Genomic DNA, 17993 nt, shown 5'->3' on the forward strand with positions numbered 1-17993 from the left:
TTTCTTTCCTCTATTCCAACGACCTGCCCCACCCATGTTCCTAATTCTGCCAAGAGTGGGCCTTGCCTGCCAGACACAGTGACCAATGTATTTCAGTGGCAAAAAAAAACACAAGAGCAGGGAACAGGTTTATACTGTGGGTTACGTGTGTGAAGAAGGAAATGTCCCTTGAAACTTTTTTCGTGCTCATAATTCCCTCCAAGTCAATCGTGGCTGCATTTACCAGACAGTTATTGTAGTGGGAACTGCTCTTGGCCTCATCTTGGGCCATTAGCTAACAAAGGTAGTTGTTAGCTGCCCATAATAACCAATCTCGCACAGATTATTAGATTTTTATCAGAAAGAGCACTCTTTGACGGTGCAGATTTTAGGAGTTTGCTATGTTCCCTCCTGAATCCCTCAGCTCTCTTCTCCCCGATCCCTGGTTTATCTGTAGCTTGAAGTCTGGAGCTTCCGGCTCAGGTTCTTTGCCCTGAAAAGCTGTTTGATGTTGTTGAGATTATATTTACCCAAATGTACTTGTCCTGAAGCTGGCATATATGTGGCCATGCTTGACGGTGTTCTAATTCGTGGAAGCCCCACCCCTTTTGTGTTTGGCATGAATTTAGGGAGAAGGAGGTCTCATTTTATATTTTGGGTATCAAAGTACCCAACAATGTAAGCCCTGGTTGAGCTGAAGCCTCTGGGTGACCGAAAGCTGAGAAGCCTGTCTAGGGCCACGAGTCATAGTGACATCACTGAACTGTGGAAAAGCCCAGGGTTCCCATGAGCTGGCCAGGGGAATGGGCTCCATGCATTTTGAGGGAGAGAGATAAGACAGCAGCGTTATCTAAAAAATAGTACAAATGAGCTTATTTACAGAACAGAAACAGACTCACAGACATAGAAAATAGACTTACGGTTACCGAAGGGGAAGAGGGTGAGGGATAAATTAGGAGTGTGGGATTAACAGATACACACTACTGTATGTAAAACAAATAAGCAGCAAGGATTTATTGTGTAGCACAGGGAACTATATTCAATATCTTGTAATAACCTATAATAGAAAAGAATTGAAAAAAGAATATTTATATATATGTGTATGTGTATAACCGAATCACTTTGCTGTACACCTGGAACTAGCACAATATTGTAAATCAACTATACCTCAATTAAAAAAAAAAAAAGAAGCATTGACTTTGAGCATAAAAGGGGCCCCTTTCCCAGCAGGAGAAGAATGAGGGATGTGAATCTGGGCACGAAGAACAACTCTGAGGTGTTAAAATAAGACCCAGATTCCTTATCTCCCTCTTAGGACATGACCGGGCCAGGGTCCCCTTCCCATTACCTCATTCTCTTCCACAATGATCAGTAACACACAAACAACAAAGAGAGATAAACCAGAAAAACTCCTAAGAATGAGTAAATATAGCAACGAAAAGTAGGTGGTATTTTCTCACGTGTGTGTGTGTGTGTGTGTGTGTGTGTGTGTGTTTATTCTCACCAACAGTCAAACCATACAAAAATAATTAAACAGATTTACTCATTGAAAATAATTAAACCTTCAGCCAAATGTGTATCTGAAGTGACAGGTTTGAAATTATTTGTTGAAAGAAATCTTGAGGGGCCGTATGTCTGGGGTCAGGTGGGAGGGCAGTAGGCAAGGAATATTTTCACGCTGTAGATACACAGATTCACTTGTTGATTGTTCAGGAAAATATCATCTGGGAGGTGGCAAGCCAGTCTGGCTGATCTCCTCACCCAAACATCAGTCCCTGTCCAAACACCTTTTATCCCAGTATAAATTTACTTACGACATAGGAGGTACCCGGTGAGACTCAGAACGCTCACTCTCTCAAGAGGGACTTCTACACAATGATACACAGGAACAGTGACGATGTGGTGGTAGTGGTAGTGGTGGTGGTGGAAACAGTGTCAGCACATAATTAATTATATGATACCTTTAACATCCACACATCACTTTCATATGTTCTTATTACTGTAAGGAAGGCAGGGCACAGCATAACAGTCTGTGTAGAGTCAAGGTTCTGTAAGATAGAGGAAAAGGTCATACATCTAAAATTAAACAGGAGCAGAAGTGAAGAGTATCCATCTGTTTTCTTCCCTTTAAACTGAGCTGTCTCCAAAATAACCCAAGACATCAGTAGTGAAGGCTGGGTGGCCTGGAAAATGTCCCACCCATGAGAAGAACTCAAGGCCCCCAGGCTAAAGAGCTGTCCCTGCTACAGCTGTGACCTTTAGTCACTTTAGCTCATCAACACTATCATGGTGGAAACCAGGGAAATGTGCTCTGACTTAGTGTGGACAGGTAATTAGAAGATTTTCATTGGATTTGGCTAAGTAGGAAGGATATAAGGACGGGAAGAAAGGGAGGAAAGGAAGTAGGTAGGAAAAAAAGAAAACAAAAAGGAAAAAGAAAGGGGTAAGGGTGGGGGAGAAAATCCCACAGAGTTAAAAAATAACCGATCTGACCCACAAAGGCAATGCTGATACACTAACATTTTCCAGCAGCGTTTTCCTCTTCTCACGTTATTTTGGAAATGAATTAAATTAAAATCCTCACTTAGTATGCATAGGGTGGGTTCCAATCTATTCTGTTACTCGCTAGTTTAGAACCTGAGACTGCTTACATCAGTTTTCTGAGGAAGAAGAAAAAATACAAGCTTGGTCACCTTTAGGCAAGCAGCTTTTTAAATTATTATTTGGGAACCTGACACTTATTTCTCCTTCAATTTAGGGAGATGGGCTCTTTCCTTTCTATAAAACAGCCTCGCGAGCCTCTGAATGATACCCACTGAGTGTTGCAGATGACAAGCACAATGGCCGATTGTTGAACAAGATGGGGCCAATTAACAATTGAGGATAATGGAGGAGCCCTCCATACAATGCACTGACCGCCAATCACAATACAGGCTAATCGGCAGAGATGCAAGAGACCACTCTTTATCTTCCTATTTATTGACTAAGTGTCCAGTAAACTAGCTTTGTCCTTGGGCTGGGGGTTCATAAGCATTCGAGGTTGGGCTCATCGGATGGAAATTAAATTCAGATGGCACTGAAAAAATCTGAAGCCCGATTTGAGTTCCCTATTATACGTGGTACTTCATTTCAAGTACACACACACACACACACACACACACACACACACACACACTTCTCAACATCTGTGGGTTTGCAATCCTTGTTTTATTATAGGTGATGGTAACAGAGGTTAAGATTAAGAATCTGGGAGTGTGATTGTTTGTTTATTCCAGGAATAGAAACACTGACATTGTTCTCCTTGTTCCCTTAGGTCCGGTGGAGCATGTTCATCTCCGAGTTCCATTTGTTGCCATAAGAAACAAGGAGGTCAACATCAGTGCCGTTGTGTGGCCCAGCCAGCTGGGGACCCTGACCTATTTCTGGTGGTTCGGCAATAGTACAAAGGTTTGGCCCTCTCCGATTGGTGTGTGCTTAGGTCTATACTGAATGTTCCCGTGTTCCAACTTCTGTGTTGATGTTGGGTGGGGGGGGGTGCAGAGGGGGGATGTGGGCAATGGGGGATACTTAAATGAAGCTATGAATCCACGTAATTGAATATGACATACCCTCCTACAGCAAGTTCGTTGTTATAATAGGGAAAGTTCAAATAATCCTAAGGAAGAAAGGGTACTTGGAGAATCTGTACAAACCTGGTTGTTCTTGCCCCTCTAACCAATATTTCTAATATTGATGTTGTTCCATTTTGCTCTAATCCCGGCCTTTCTACTCACCTGCTGTATAATATCAAGAAAGTCATTTAGCATCTCTGAAATTAAGTGACACCATCTGTGAAATGTGAATTAGATCTCTAAATGCAGGGCAGCGAAAGTCAAATGGGATAATAACGCACGTAAAGTGTCCTTAGCAAGACCTACTAGGTGTTCTGTTAGGGGCCAGGTACTGACGTTCTTCCTCTTAGGCATGGTACTGATGTTGCCAAGTCTCAAAGAAAGGGACTTAAGGGCCAAACTGTGGACTTTGCAGATACTCCCTACTCCTGGCAACTGGTGATGATGAAGCTTTTTCAAGAGTAACCACACTTGTACAACAGAAGCTGAGAGCAGTTTGGCTGAGGGTTCCTCAGCTTAAGGGCTTCATGGTTTTCGCTCTTCCTGTTTTTGTCTTTGCATTTTCTTTAGTCATTCTTGATGTGATTGGTACTGCTCATCTTAGACCTTTACTTTAAAAAAAAATTTTATGAAAGATATATCAGACTCAGAAATGCTGGATATCTAAAGAAGGGGGAAATAAATATTCAGTTGCTGGTGTAGTAATTCCTTTTAAAAAGGAATGGAATAATGCCAGTTTTGTTTGTTTGTTACGAGATGACCGAAGAGAACTTCAGCTTTTGCAGGGTAAGAGTGGGAGGTGATTCATCCCTGCTCTTATTTTAAATTAAAAAAAAACATTTCATTGAAGTATAGTTGATTTACAATGTTGTAAATCCTGCTCTTTTCCAGGGTGGTAGCGTGATGTGGTCGAGAGAATACGGACCTTGGGGTCAGAGAGACAAGGGTTAGGTTTCTAGCACTGCTACCTGTTTATTATGTGAGTTTAATCAAGTGATTTGACCTAAAATTTAATTCACTCAACAGCAAACTGGACAGAATAATGTGTGCATCATCTCGATTTTTGTGAAAACTAAGTAAGATACTATGTATCTCCCTGGAACAGACTAGTTTACTCACTAAATGGATGCTTTCTATTTTGGTGTAAAAACTGACTGTTAGGATGGTTTGATAAAAGACTGAATTAGATTTATGGACCCAAGGGACAATTTCCTGTTTGCATCATTTGTGCCGTATACTTTCAAGTTCTTAGTATAGACTATGACGCTTTTGCATTTCTGGTGTTACTATTCACCACGACAATAGGTAGGAGGTTAGTTAATGAGATTCCCCATTTAGTATATTAGAGAAGTGAAGCTTCCTGTGTGAGATGAGCATCCTAAGGTCAAACAGCTGTTCAGCTGTCGAGCCAGACCTAAACCCAGGTCTCCTAATTCCCATCTACCATGTACCCCCCAGCCCCAGGATGCTTTCTCTGCATCACCCTGTTTGGAGATCACAGACCCTAAAATTCTGCTTTCAACACCAGCAGACATACATGGTGAAAGAAAAAGAGAAAATTTTCTAGGAGGAGAACATCAGAAAGAAAAGGATTTTAAGTTCATTTCACCTCTGAGGATGTGAGGTTTGGGCTGTCCAGCCAGGGAGTTCTTTTCTGTTAGTGTTTGTTCACCTGTTGATCTTTACTGGGAGACAACTGTGTGTAGGGAGGGCAGTTCTTGGCCATCATGAACCCAATGATTTACCCAACAGACCACAAGGAACCAAAGACAGTGTTTCTCTATAGCACCATCTTTTTCTTTGGGTGTTTATTCTAAGGCCTGAAATACCAGACAGTGTCTAATAAATATTTGATCAACAGAGAAGTGGACAAAGGGATTGGAGAGCCTAGTTTCTATTTCTCTAACAATTGTCTGTTAGTTTGAACAAATTACCTGATCTGAAGCTCAGTGTTGTTTTCTCTAAATCAAGGATACTAATATCTAATCCATGAACATTATTGAGTTATTATTTGAAATATCTTTCTATCTATCTATCTATCTAATCTATATTATGAGAGGGAAATTTTAAAATTGCAGTATGGCATTATGGTTTTATTTTTTTAATTGAGATTGACCTGAAGTACTTCTTAGGTTAGGAATTTCCATCTATAAACTTGAGCATAAAGTGCTGTACAAATACCCAAGATCTCAAAGGTCTTACTAGTTGGTTTTTTCTTCCCCCAAAACCAAGAGAATGATAGTACATTAGAGGCATTGGAACAGAGTGGTTTTGAAATGAGACAAACCTGGGGTGGGATCCAGACTCAGATTCTCCTTGCTGCATGCCTTTTGTCAAATCAGGTAATTTCTCTGCGCCTTAGTTTTGTTCATTGTGATGTCAGAATAAGACTGGTAGCTACTACACTCTAATATTGCTTTGAGGATTAAGTAAAGAACGGCACTTAATAAGTGCTTAGAACACATCCAGTCACTGTTGTGCTCATCCTTTGCGTCAACGGCATCTACATCTCAGTGGCAAATCTGACGTGGTTCTAGAGATTTCTCTCCCACCTTCAAGCATGGTTATTCCATCCATTTAAAAGAGTTACATCTTCAGTGCTTTTGCAAGCACCATGACAGAAACACATCAATGTGGCCACAGTGCCCAGAAATTGATCTAGTGAGCTTTGTATTTTCCTGGCAAATGAATGAGTGTCTTTGGGTGTCTTGGTGAGTGCTCTGAGTGTGGAGCTATGTGGTTACCTTTGATGAACAAACCGATCTGTAAAAGGAGCTAATGCTAATTTTGAGCATTTCTTTCTAGCATTGGCCTTGCACTAGGCTCTTCATATATATTATTTAATCATCAGAACATCACTGATGAAGGAGAAATGATCCCCTGTGTATGTGTGTGTGTGTTTCTATGTCTTGTGACCAGGTGAACTGGATTGGACAGGTTTGCCCAGGTGGTTGAATTAAATCGACCTCCCAATAAGAATCACTTGACTCCCCACAAACCTTTATAGCCAACCCTCTGCTTGGTGCCCTTAGGAATAGAAGAGCACTTACAATCTTGTCTCTGTCTTCAAGGAGATTACAATCCTGATGAGAAGGCAAGATGAACACACACACACACAATGATCGGTGAGCAAGTGTGATGATGTACGAATAGAGAGAAGAGAGCAAGCATTCCTGAAATCCAACTATAGGCCCATATACCTACAAGTCTGTCAGCGGGAGATGCTAAATTGTATCAGTAGCTCCGTGGATCTTTCTCGAGAACGTGTATTTTGTGCTAAATCTTATGAGGAACACAAAGCAGTATAAATTCCATTTGTTGCCCTTAAGAAACAGTCTATTCAAGAAGATGAGGTTAACATCCCAAAATAGATACTGTAAGGAATGGTAATAGGAATGTAACATTACTGGCCCAGCCAGGCAGCCTAGGGGGTGATGGATGCAGGGCTTCTTGGTCTTGGAGCAAGTTGTGTATGAAGCTGGTCCTAAGCTGGCGTTGAAGGAGTGGTAGAATTGAGGCCAGAGAGGAGGGGGAGGGATTTGTGCCCACTGGTAAGGCTTTGGGCCTGTTTGTGTTCTGTGTAGACAGACACTATGAAAGAGGGATTCATTTGGGGAGAAATTGCATAAAAAACTAAAACTGGGGAGGATAGATGACAAATGGCTTTGAATGACATAACCGGATGTGTTTTAGTTTGTCATAGAAACTTAGATTTAGGATAGGATAGTGGAAGATAGACCAGATTCATGGACAGTGATATTTTCAACAATGAGATACTTTTGAAGAGTTTTTACAGGGGTGTGTGTGTGTGTGTGTGTGTGTGTGTGTGTGTGTGTGTGTTTGAGGGAATTTTTTTTCCCCAAAACTATAAATTTTCAAAATACTCCCATAGTCATAACACATATTTAGGTACTATTTACTTTATTTATTTTTGTTCTTTTTAGGTATTTTAGACTTTTCTCTCATGTAGTTCTCATCATAACATATCCACAATTATATCTCTTGCCTTCTCCACTTCATAGAGTAAAGCACTTTCTACATATATAATCTTCTAAAGTTTTAAGTGAGGCAAGTGTAGTGATTACATAGTCTGTCCAATTTAGGAATGGAAGGTTTTATCAAGGTATACATTTAAATTGTGGGGATTTTATAATATTCGATATTAACTTGACTTACTATGTATTGGGAATCTGGTGTAGGCTGCATCCAGACATTTCCCTGAAGCTCCCGGATCCATTAGTCACGTGGGAATCTCCTAACTAGTTACTCAGAGCTTCATTGATGGCTTGCTGGGCTTAGTGGATAATACATGACCTGTTGCACATGAGGGATCCTCTGTGGGCAGGGATGCAGCCTGCAGCCTAGGTAGGACATGAGCCTTGCTGTGGGCTGGCCCTGCAGCTTGGACAAAACACGGAGAAGTCAGTTGGCTGCCTGTTGGATTTGTGGGGCTCTAACAGGCCAATTTGCTGGGATTAACAGAGTTCTGGCTTAATAAATGTGTCTGCTTGCCTGGTAGAGTTAGTAAATGAACCTTAAAATACTTGATTTAATTTAGTGTTGTGCACTAGACATGGGTGGCCAGTGAAGAACTCAAGAATCCCGTGGAGTGTTCCAGCTTTGCAAGGAAGGTGAAATCAGCCATGATGTCACAACAGCTGATGAAAAACAAAAGCAATTTGGAAAACAAAATTAGCTTCTGCCATTTCCCTAGGGTGGAAGCCTGGGGCCTGTTACCTGGGGGCCAAGTGTTCGCATTCAACACAGTTTTGTTTGCTGTGGCTCAGAGCCCCGACTGGCTGGTGGGATGGCATGCTCCCTCCCACCTCAGATGGCATTCCCTTGTCCTGCAGACGTGCATCCTTGTTTGGTTCCTGGATCTTCTAGGAAAGCAGCCAGATAGAGAGGAGACCAAATCTGCTGGGACAGGAGGAATTCCACTCCTCTCAGAAAGAGATATCATTGTCTGGCACAGCACCATCACCCAAGCCTAAGATAAGACGAGTGTGCAGAGAAAGGAGAGCGGGGGCCATGTAGACCCCTGAAAGCTGAAGAAGATGACATGATAGTCGTGCAGATTCCCTGAAGAGACAACCATTAGTGGAGAAAAGTATCCTGGGGCTGAGAGCTGGGAAGAGATTAGAGATAGCTGAGGGCAGTAACCAAAATGGAAGGACAATGTGATACAGTATGGTCAGAGCAATTCATGGGATCAAACAAACAAACAAAAAAACACCACATCAGTTATTCCTTTTTTGTTTTGTTTCTCTCCCAACATTTTATTATTAAAAACTTCAAACACAAACTAAAGTTGAAGTGAACATTCACATACCCACCATCTGTATTCTATCATTAACATCTACTGTGCTTGTTTTATCATGCCTATTTATCTGTCCATCCCTCTATTCAGCCATCAACCCGATCTTAAATTTTGATTTATTTCAGGCACTTACATGCCTTGTCCTAAATGCTTTAGGTGGCAAATCATTAGCTAGAGTCCTTTATTTGTTTATACTTTTTCCCCCAGGGGGGTATGAAATGTATCAACAATGAAATGTACAGATCTGAAGTGTGTAGCTCCTGAGTTCTAACAAAGGCATATACCTGTAACCCAAACTCCTATCAAGACATATAGTATTAGCATCACTCCCAAAAGTTCTCTCATGCCCCTAGTCAATTCCCACCCCAACCCCCAGAACCAGCCACTATTTTTTTCATCATGAATTAGATTTGCCTTTCCTAGAACTTCTTTTAATGTAATCATATCATGTGAATTCTTTCATATAAGGCTTCTTTCATTTCTTATGGTTTTGGGACTTATCCATACTGTTGTGTATATCAATATTTGTTCTTTTCTGTTCATTATATGCATATACTATGACTTGTTTATTCATTTTCCTATTGATAAATTCTCTTAGGTTCTTTTCAGTTTTTGGCTAGTATGAATGTACTGCTATAAACATTTTCTTTTCTTTGTGGATGTTTTCTTTTATCTTGGCTAAATCCCCAGGACTGCAATTGCTAAGTCATAAATATAAAATGTTACAACTACTTTGGAAAAAATTATCACAATTTCTTGTAAAACTGAACTTTTTCCTACATCGTTGCACCATTGTACATCCCACCAAAAATGGATGAGAGTTCCAGTGGCTCCACATCCTCAATAATATTTGATATTATTATTTTTAAAGAAAATTTAGCCATTGTGTTTGGTATATAGAGGTATCTCATTTTCCTTCCAAAGAATATGACCTAGGTACTGAAGCAGTTGAAGGTATTCTGACAGGTAAGTCATAATGAGTTGACTAGTAGGAACTAGAAAATTTGCCAAAAGCCATTCATCAATCCTATGTGTTCTGATTCCTGAATGAGTCCTCACAACTTCTAACCCAAACCTTTAATTTAAAAGATAAAGACCTAAGGCACACAGTGGGGACAAATTTTGCCCAAGGTAATTCATTAAAATAGTAACAGAGCCAGAGTATCAAGTCTCTGTTCTTGTTATACTAAAGGTGGTAACTCAGTGCCACACATTCTTCCTTTATTCCATGTCAGTGGCTGACATTGCCATGCTGAGCCCAGCTTAACTTCAGCTTCCTTCTCAACACAGGACACTAAACAGCCACTTTTGGCCCATGGGAGTTGATTTTCATCACAGAACCTACTTGTACCTCATTTGTTGTTTAATTAATAAGGCCGTACCCTTGTGCATATCATCACAGAGCCATAAGTATGGAGAAGCATGCTTGGGCTCTGGGGTTTACCCTTAGTTAAGATAAAGAGTGTAACTCTTTCAGTACTCACTTCTTTCTTTCATTTAGCAAGCAGAGAAGAAAGGGTGTCAGAAAGCTTAGGGCAATATCTCTAATCCTGTCCAACTCCAGCCATCAGCCTGGTCATAAAATAGAGCAATAGAATATTAAAGCCAAGAAAACAAATTATTGTTTCAGAGGCCCAGTTGAAAATTCTGAGCTAGAGAGGAATTTCAGTTTTGCAGGAGGGACGCTGTCTGATAGCTGCCTCTCTGAGCCTCTGCAGGGTCCAGGTGCACGGGTGTGCTGTGTGAACACTGGCCGATACCCACATTTTAAAAGGGAAACTCTACACATCCCCAACTGGCTACATCATTACTCTATCCTATTGTCGTCCTAAGACACAGAGAGGAGAGGGGTCTGCTCATCTGCACTTGTGACATCTGTTCACGAGCTGCCTTAGAGAAGCCTCCTACTAATATGTCTTACCTTGCAAACACCAGATAACTCGAGAGGGCACTGGCTTCAAGATAATCACTGAATAATGACTCTTCAGTCGCAGAATCTGCGTTCTCTTCTCTCCAGTAAGCACCTGCTTCTATCAAGATCCTAATTCCCAAGAAAAAAAATATGCTTATTCTCTTTCTTTATCCTTGACAAATCCCTGTCTGTTATGATCAAGGAAAGAAAACAGAAAGGAAAAAAAGATTAAAAAGTGAGCACAGATATGCATGTTTATATGTTTTCCAACTTACTTAAATTGTTAGAAATGCCTTGCAATGGAAAACACAGATAATGACCAAACAAAATGTCAATAATATGACCATACATCCAAGTTATATACGGATTCTGCTAGATGTGAGACAATTTGCCAAGGGTGGTTGATACAAAAATAAGTAAGATGTGGTCACTTCTCTGAAAAATCTTACAGCCCGATGGAATACAGGATGAAAATATAAGTGACACGGAATATTAGAGGAAAAGAGAAAAGTGATCGCCTATTCCCAGAGTCACTGGGAATAGATTACAAAAGATGCTTCTACTTTGCCCCAGGAGAAGGAGTAGAATGATGTGCAAAATCCAGGGTGCCCAGTCTTATCTTCATCACTCAGAATTAACATTTTACAGTGCATTTCAAGTATATTAATGCTCTTCCTGGATACTGGATATACAATCACAGTTTCAGAAAGCTGTGCATTTTTTTTTCCTTTTTCAAGTTAGGATCCCTTGGGGATATGCAAATGCTATGCAGATTGGTGACAGTCTGAGATTTACAGGAAAGGAGGGAATCTGATATCCCATAAAGGACTAAATAAGTGTTCCTGCTTCTCTCTTTTAGCCCCTCATCACCTTGGACAGCAGCATTTCCTTCACATTCCTAGCAGAGGGAACCAATACCATCACTGTCCAGGTGGCTGCTGGGAATGCCCTCATCCAGGACACAAAAGATATCGCAGTTCACGGTAAGCCCCGTGATGCCCCTTCCTGCCCAGCCAATCCCCTCCATACACCATAGCAGCAATCGCTGACTGCTTTGGAAATGCCCCAGGGCATAGGAAAATTAGGTAGGTCCACAAAAGGTATCCAAACCTACTTCTTACCTTGTTCTTGAATAGATACGGAGGTTGTTAGAGAAGCAGATCACGGACAGGCATTTCTTGTCTTCTGTGATGTGTCTGCATCAAAACCCGATGGTCTCATTAGACAGAGATGTATCATAAGTTGAAGGAATGCTGAGCTGGAAAGACTATCATAGAAGCATCTAGATCTGATGACCTGCCAAGGTATCTCTCACACACATGTGGCATCCATTCTTTGTTAGGATGGGGACCAGTGATTTCAAAAGCTGGAGGAGTCATGGTCCCTGCTCTTGAAGAACTCACAGCTTAGGTACTGAGATGAACTACACATAACTAATGTGTTTTCTTTGTTGTTTGAGATTCTGATCTTTGGCTGCAAAGGCTGAGACTAAGGCTGAGAATAGAAAGACAGAGCAAGGCGGGAGAGTGGTAAATAGGGCCACCATTCTGTTCTCAGTCCTGGAGAACCACTCTTAATTATTAAATTTCTTTTAAATCAAATTGTGCTTCTACCACCATCCCACAAACCTCCCACATACCCTAAAAACAGCCACTATACCAGGGTTTTCCAGAAAGTTGTACTGAGTGAGGTATGTGATCCTCTGACTCAGTCTATATTTCTTCCACCTCACCCCAGGTGAGTGCCTTTTCCTACAACTCTGCAAACTTGAGGCTCAGCCTCTCTCATTGGGCACCTGGAAGACTTTAAGTAGACATTTTTATTGGAATGTAACTGGGAGTTTGGGGTTATTAGATGCAAACTACTACATTTAGAATGGATAAACAACAGGGTCCTACTGTATAACGCAGGGAACTATATCCAACCTCCTAGGATAAACCATAATGGAAAAGAATATAAAAAAGTATGTATACAACTGAGTCATTTTGCTGTACAGCAGAAATTAACACAACACTGTACATCAACTATACTTCAATTTAAAAAATTCTTTTTAAATACAGAGAAGTGCACAGATCATAAGTGTTTTAGCTTCATGAACTATCACAAAGTGGACACACCTGTGTACCTACCAATCAGATTGAGAAACTGAATGTTACCCACACCCTAGATACAGGGTTCTGACCTGTTTTCTAAGCCCCTGAGGCAGTTTTTCTAGCAGGGTCCATGGAACTAAGGGAAGGGTAAGAAAAGTCTTCATTCTAATCTAGCCCATTTATTAATGCTTTATTGTTGCCACTGCATGATACCACCTGCAGCAGCAAAAGTCCCCTTCTTCTGGAGTTTCACAATTTTCTTGCATTTCAGATAATGTTCATTTACAAGAAGAAGTCCTTAAGATTTTAAAAACAAACAAAAATGGTAGGAGTGCAAATTTACTTCCAGTCACCAAATGCCACTTTTTTTTAGAAGCCAAGAGACAGGCTGAAAGGAAGGAATTTGAGATGAGGCCACATGAAAGACTGTGCCCTTTCCCTAAAGCACAGTGATCATGGAGTCCCCTTGCCTATCACACCCTCTCTCAGCCTCACTCACACACGCTCTCTCCTTGCAGAATACTTTCAGTCCCAACTCTTATCATTCTCTCCTAATCTGGATTACCACAATCCTGACATTCCGGAGTGGAGGCAAGATATTGCCAATGTGATCAAGCGGGCTCTGGTGAAAGTAAGTTGGCTTTTTCTTTGCTTAAATGTTTATGAATAAAGAACAAGATGCTGTGGTGCAGAATACATTTTCATGGATGCAAACCACCATTCCGCAGTTAAGTAAAGATTATTTCTCTGTAAAAAGAGAGAGAGAAAAGAAGAAGGGGGGAAGTGAAGGATGGGAAGGAAAGATGGAGAGATTAGGTGGAGAGAGACAGAGACAGAGAATCAATCCGGTGTTCAAGGATGGGAAATTGACCCCATCTTAATCCTAAATTTTTCTAAGGCAGCAAATTGACCCCTTTAATGAAATGATGGCTGGGCCACTCATTGAGTCTTTACTAATATCATTCATTTAGTTGGCTGTTTGCCCACCAAGGTTTGGGGTTTTTTTTGCTTGTTTGTTTGCTTTTGTTGTTGGTTTTTAACCACTCAGACTTCAAGACTCCCACTGACCATATGTGGCCATCAGAAGGCTGCAGGTCAGGAAACAGAGCATGGCAGCAGACTCTGGGGTTATACAGTTTGCCCGAGGTCATATTTTCCTTAGACAAAGTTGAAAGGGTTTTGTTAACCCTTTGCTCACACCTAGGCACTGGACTATAATAGCGAATAAAACATGGTCAATTCAAATGTAGAGATAAGTCTAATATGCAGCTAGTTCTATGGTAGAGGCATGGCCAGCATTTCAAAAGAGCACAGAGAAAAGTGCAGTTCACTCTGTCCAGGAAAGTTCAGGCTTCGCACACATTTGTGATTCAGTAAATACTTGTGAAATGTTAGAATAGTCTTTGGAGGGGATACTTGAACTCTGTTTTAAAGGATAAATAGTAGTTAACAGAGAGAGAATGATGTCTCTCAGGTAGAATGAACAGCGTGTGCAAAGCCAGGCTCCGTGGAAAACACAGTATTTTTGGGACATGACAGTTTAGTGTAGCCAATTTATAGGTTATAAGGGCAGGTGTGAATGACGTTGAGCAGGGATGGATTGGTCAGTTTGTAAAGGGTGTGAGAAGCCAAAAGGGGTTTGACATACATCCCGTAGGCTCTGGAAAGTGTTCTTTCTTTATTGTATTGGGTTGGCCAAAAAGTTCGTTTGGCTTTTTCCGTCAGATGTTACAGGAAAACCCGAACGAACTTTTTGGCCAACCCAATATAGGTAAAAATTTCTGGCAATAGATTTATGTTTCAGACACCCATTCTGGTGGCAATACAGAGGATGGGCTCCAGAGGTGGGAAAGTGAATAGTGTAGGGGGAGATTTCACAAAAGATGACCAGTTAAAAGACTACTATGATCCTGAAGAGGGACGATTCAAAGGCTACTTAGGCAGTTGAGCAGAATTGGTGACTAATAAAATACAGTGTGGATGAGAGGGAGGGAGAAACTTTCTGATTTTAAGAGTAGGAAGGAGAGGGTTTTCCTTGCCATTGATCAAGATGGTGACTGTGTAGGAGAAACATGCTTGGGGAACAGTAATCATTTGGTCTTTTATGTGAATTTGGAGCACGTGAGAAACAACTGGATGAAGATAAGCAAGAGAGTTGAGGATATGGATTGGGGATCAAGTGAGGTTTCCGTGGGAGGTAGCAATGTGGGAACTGAGGCTGTGGAGCTCTTTAGATCCCCCCACCCCACCCTGAGAGGGAGAGGGGCCAGGGCAGAGATGGATGCCGATGCTTCCCAAGGCAGAAGAGAAAGATCCAGGGAAGGACGCGGAGAAGGAGCTGCCAGGAAGGAAGAAGCACAAATAAAAGAGAATGATATGAGAGCATTCCTGTGAGGAGTTGTCCACAAGAAGAACTTCACCTCACATCTTTTTATAAAGAGATTGTTCCTAGAGAGGGATGAGAATGAAATTGGTCTTGTATACCTTCGACTGTGAAACATCCAGGATTGTGTGAGATTTTGTACGACTGGAGTTAGGTCCCTGCAAGGTCCCTAACCAAGTGATGCACCCTGAGACCACTCTTCCCTGGGACACAGGGTCACACCAGCCACAACACTCATAGGCTCATCCCCTTCTCTCAACTGGGTGATTGTCTGACCTCAGTCTGGTCTCTGAGACTTACTACCCCTGGCTGGTTAGGATAAGGCCATCTTGCCTCCCAGTAGGAAACTGAGGCATCTGGCAAAGCCTCTTCAGGCTGCACGGGGATGCCTCCCCACTTTGGAGGGCTTTTCAGGCTTCTGACTGCCGCTTGCTAGTTCTCTGCAGGTTGGCACTCTCTCTTTCCTGCATCACGTTTCTAGGCGTTAACTCCAATCTCTAGTTCCAAATTAGAACCAGAGCTGAGCTAACGGGAGACAACCCCTCCAGTTCTATTCAATCCAGTGTCTATTCTTTCCTCCAGGTCAGGCATCATTTGGAACAATGAGGTAGCCACAGAGTTCGCCCCCCGCCCCCCTGGAATGTCTGGACAAACATATAATAAGTTATCAGAGAAAAGAATGTAGCAGACAGACATACTCATATGTTACCGTGGACATGATCTAAGTTCCTTTCATGGTAATCTGGAGGTGCTGGGGACGAGAGACTGACACGGAACAGCTCACTGCAGGCGAAATAGTCAGGGTAGACTTCTTGGAGGAGGCAGGTGTTTCAGCCAAGTCAAAAACTATATATATTGTATTTGGATCGACAGAAGAAGTTTTGTTCTGGATATAAAGACCTCCCAGAGACACATAGGAAAGAACAGGCCTACTCTTTATTTACATGGGAGAACTCAGAGTTTTGTTTTCTTAAGGAATTAGCCTTCAGACGGAAGCTTACGTTTAGTTTTTAATCCAAAAACAATATAATCCTTTTCCTAAACACTCAGGAATAGAAAAATTCATTCACTACTTCAACATCTTAACAGAACTTTTAGTGCTTTGTTTTATTTTTTATGTATATTTTTTATTTTTATAGAGTTGTAACCAAAGAAATGTGAGGTAATAGATCAGAATACAGCTGGCATTAGGTGTTTTTCCACGTTGCCTCACTGCACTAATTATCATCTTAATGGTAGTATAACCATTATTTACTTAACTTTTTTGAATATTTGAGTCTTTCCCATTTATCTGACATAAATAATGTTCTGAGTGTTTCTTCCTCCATATGGCTTTTCCTATAGTTTGGATCATTTCTTTAGGACAAACACTCCAAGTTACAGTTACTGAATGAAGGGTCTGAATATTTTTATGACCTTCCAGTAAGTCTTTTGAAAACCAAATTGGCAATATGTATCAATTTTTAGTGCTGCCAGCAACAGTTGAGGAAACCTCTTAATTGAAGCCTCACCAGTATTAGCTACTGTAACTTAACAAAAAATCCTGCTTTAGTAAGTGAAAACAAGAGCTTTGCTCTTTTTTTTTTTAATTTGCGTTTTCCCATGTTTGTTTATAACTTCTCATTCTTCATTTGCAGCCAGTCTGTTCATATTTTCGCCGAAGCTCTGGTCCTCTTAGTGCAGAAAAATGGAAAATATGGGAGGAGCTTTTGCCAATATTGCCAGCAAACAGTACTTTGAAAATCATTTGTAGTAGTATTTTAGTTTCAGTACAAATGTATATAAGAGCAGAGGAGGAAGTAAAACTAATAATTCTCTACCTAGCAGTTCGAGGGGAAAACAGAAAAGAAGCCTGGATATATATGGGAAACTGTGCCTTAAATGCTGCATTTCAAAAAATTTATAGTCCGTATCCTTGTTATTGACTTGGGGAAGGCTGGCTCCTCCAGGACCCCATTGTTTGGTCTAAACATCTTTGCAGGTAACCAGCATCCCAGAAGAGCAGATCCTAGTTGCCGTGTTCCCTGGCCTCCCCACTTCCGCAGAGCTCTTCATCCTTCCCCCCAAGAACTTGACAGAGAGGAGGAAAGGCAATGAAGGCGACCTGGAACAAGTAAGTGAAAGAAAACTAACTTGGTAGGAGACTTGCCTCCACCTCATAATCTGAGGGGACACAAAGTATTTCCAGCCAAAAAATGAGATGAGCCCTTTCCTATGGGTCCATCAGACTGTCACTCTTTGTCTAGCACCCAGGGCTTTGGAGAGCAATCAGCCTTACCTAGAATAAACACAAATGCATAAACACTGGAGCATTCAGCTACACAGGCAAGAAGAGTACCCCTGAAGTCATTCATTCCGACAGTTGCCATTCCTGCAACTTGCTCATGTCTCCCACCCAATGACTTGCTCTGGGGAAAAGAGATGGGGGAGATGAAGAGAGGAATTTGAGTTTCCCTATCTATTTCTGGGAAAATGTGCTTCCTGTCTTTAAAGATCCTAGTCAATAGAAGTTCTGCTTCTAGGAAGAAAATGAACTGGTTGTAAACATGTGTCTTTGGAAAGAGGTGGATGGCCTCATCTTGCTTTGACTAAGGAAGCAGCATTCCCAAAAGGGATCGTGATTTACTGTCCTTATCAAATGGCATAGAGTTCTTGTGATCTGTGTACTAGCCTAGAAATGAAGTCAGTGGTGGTC

General features: G+C 41.3%; 1 protein-coding gene across 1 annotated transcript in view; it reads left to right on the forward strand.

The window, feature by feature from the left end:
- The window catches only part of SORCS3 (sortilin related VPS10 domain containing receptor 3), a 588390-nt gene that overhangs the window by 559578 nt on the left and 10819 nt on the right, over nt 1-17993 (forward strand). Inside the window, exons 20-23 of the mRNA XM_029245625.1 lie at nt 3293-3426; nt 11682-11805; nt 13434-13546; nt 17280-17411. Of these exons, the coding sequence (XP_029101458.1) occupies nt 3293-3426; nt 11682-11805; nt 13434-13546; nt 17280-17411 (503 nt within the window). The remainder of the gene's footprint in view (nt 1-3292; nt 3427-11681; nt 11806-13433; nt 13547-17279; nt 17412-17993) is intronic.

The sequence above is a fragment of the Monodon monoceros genome, unplaced genomic scaffold, assembly GCF_005190385.1.
Source record: "Monodon monoceros isolate NGI ecotype Baffin Bay Population unplaced genomic scaffold, NGI_Narwhal_1 Super_Scaffold_4, whole genome shotgun sequence".
Lineage (NCBI taxonomy): Eukaryota > Metazoa > Chordata > Mammalia > Artiodactyla > Monodontidae > Monodon > Monodon monoceros.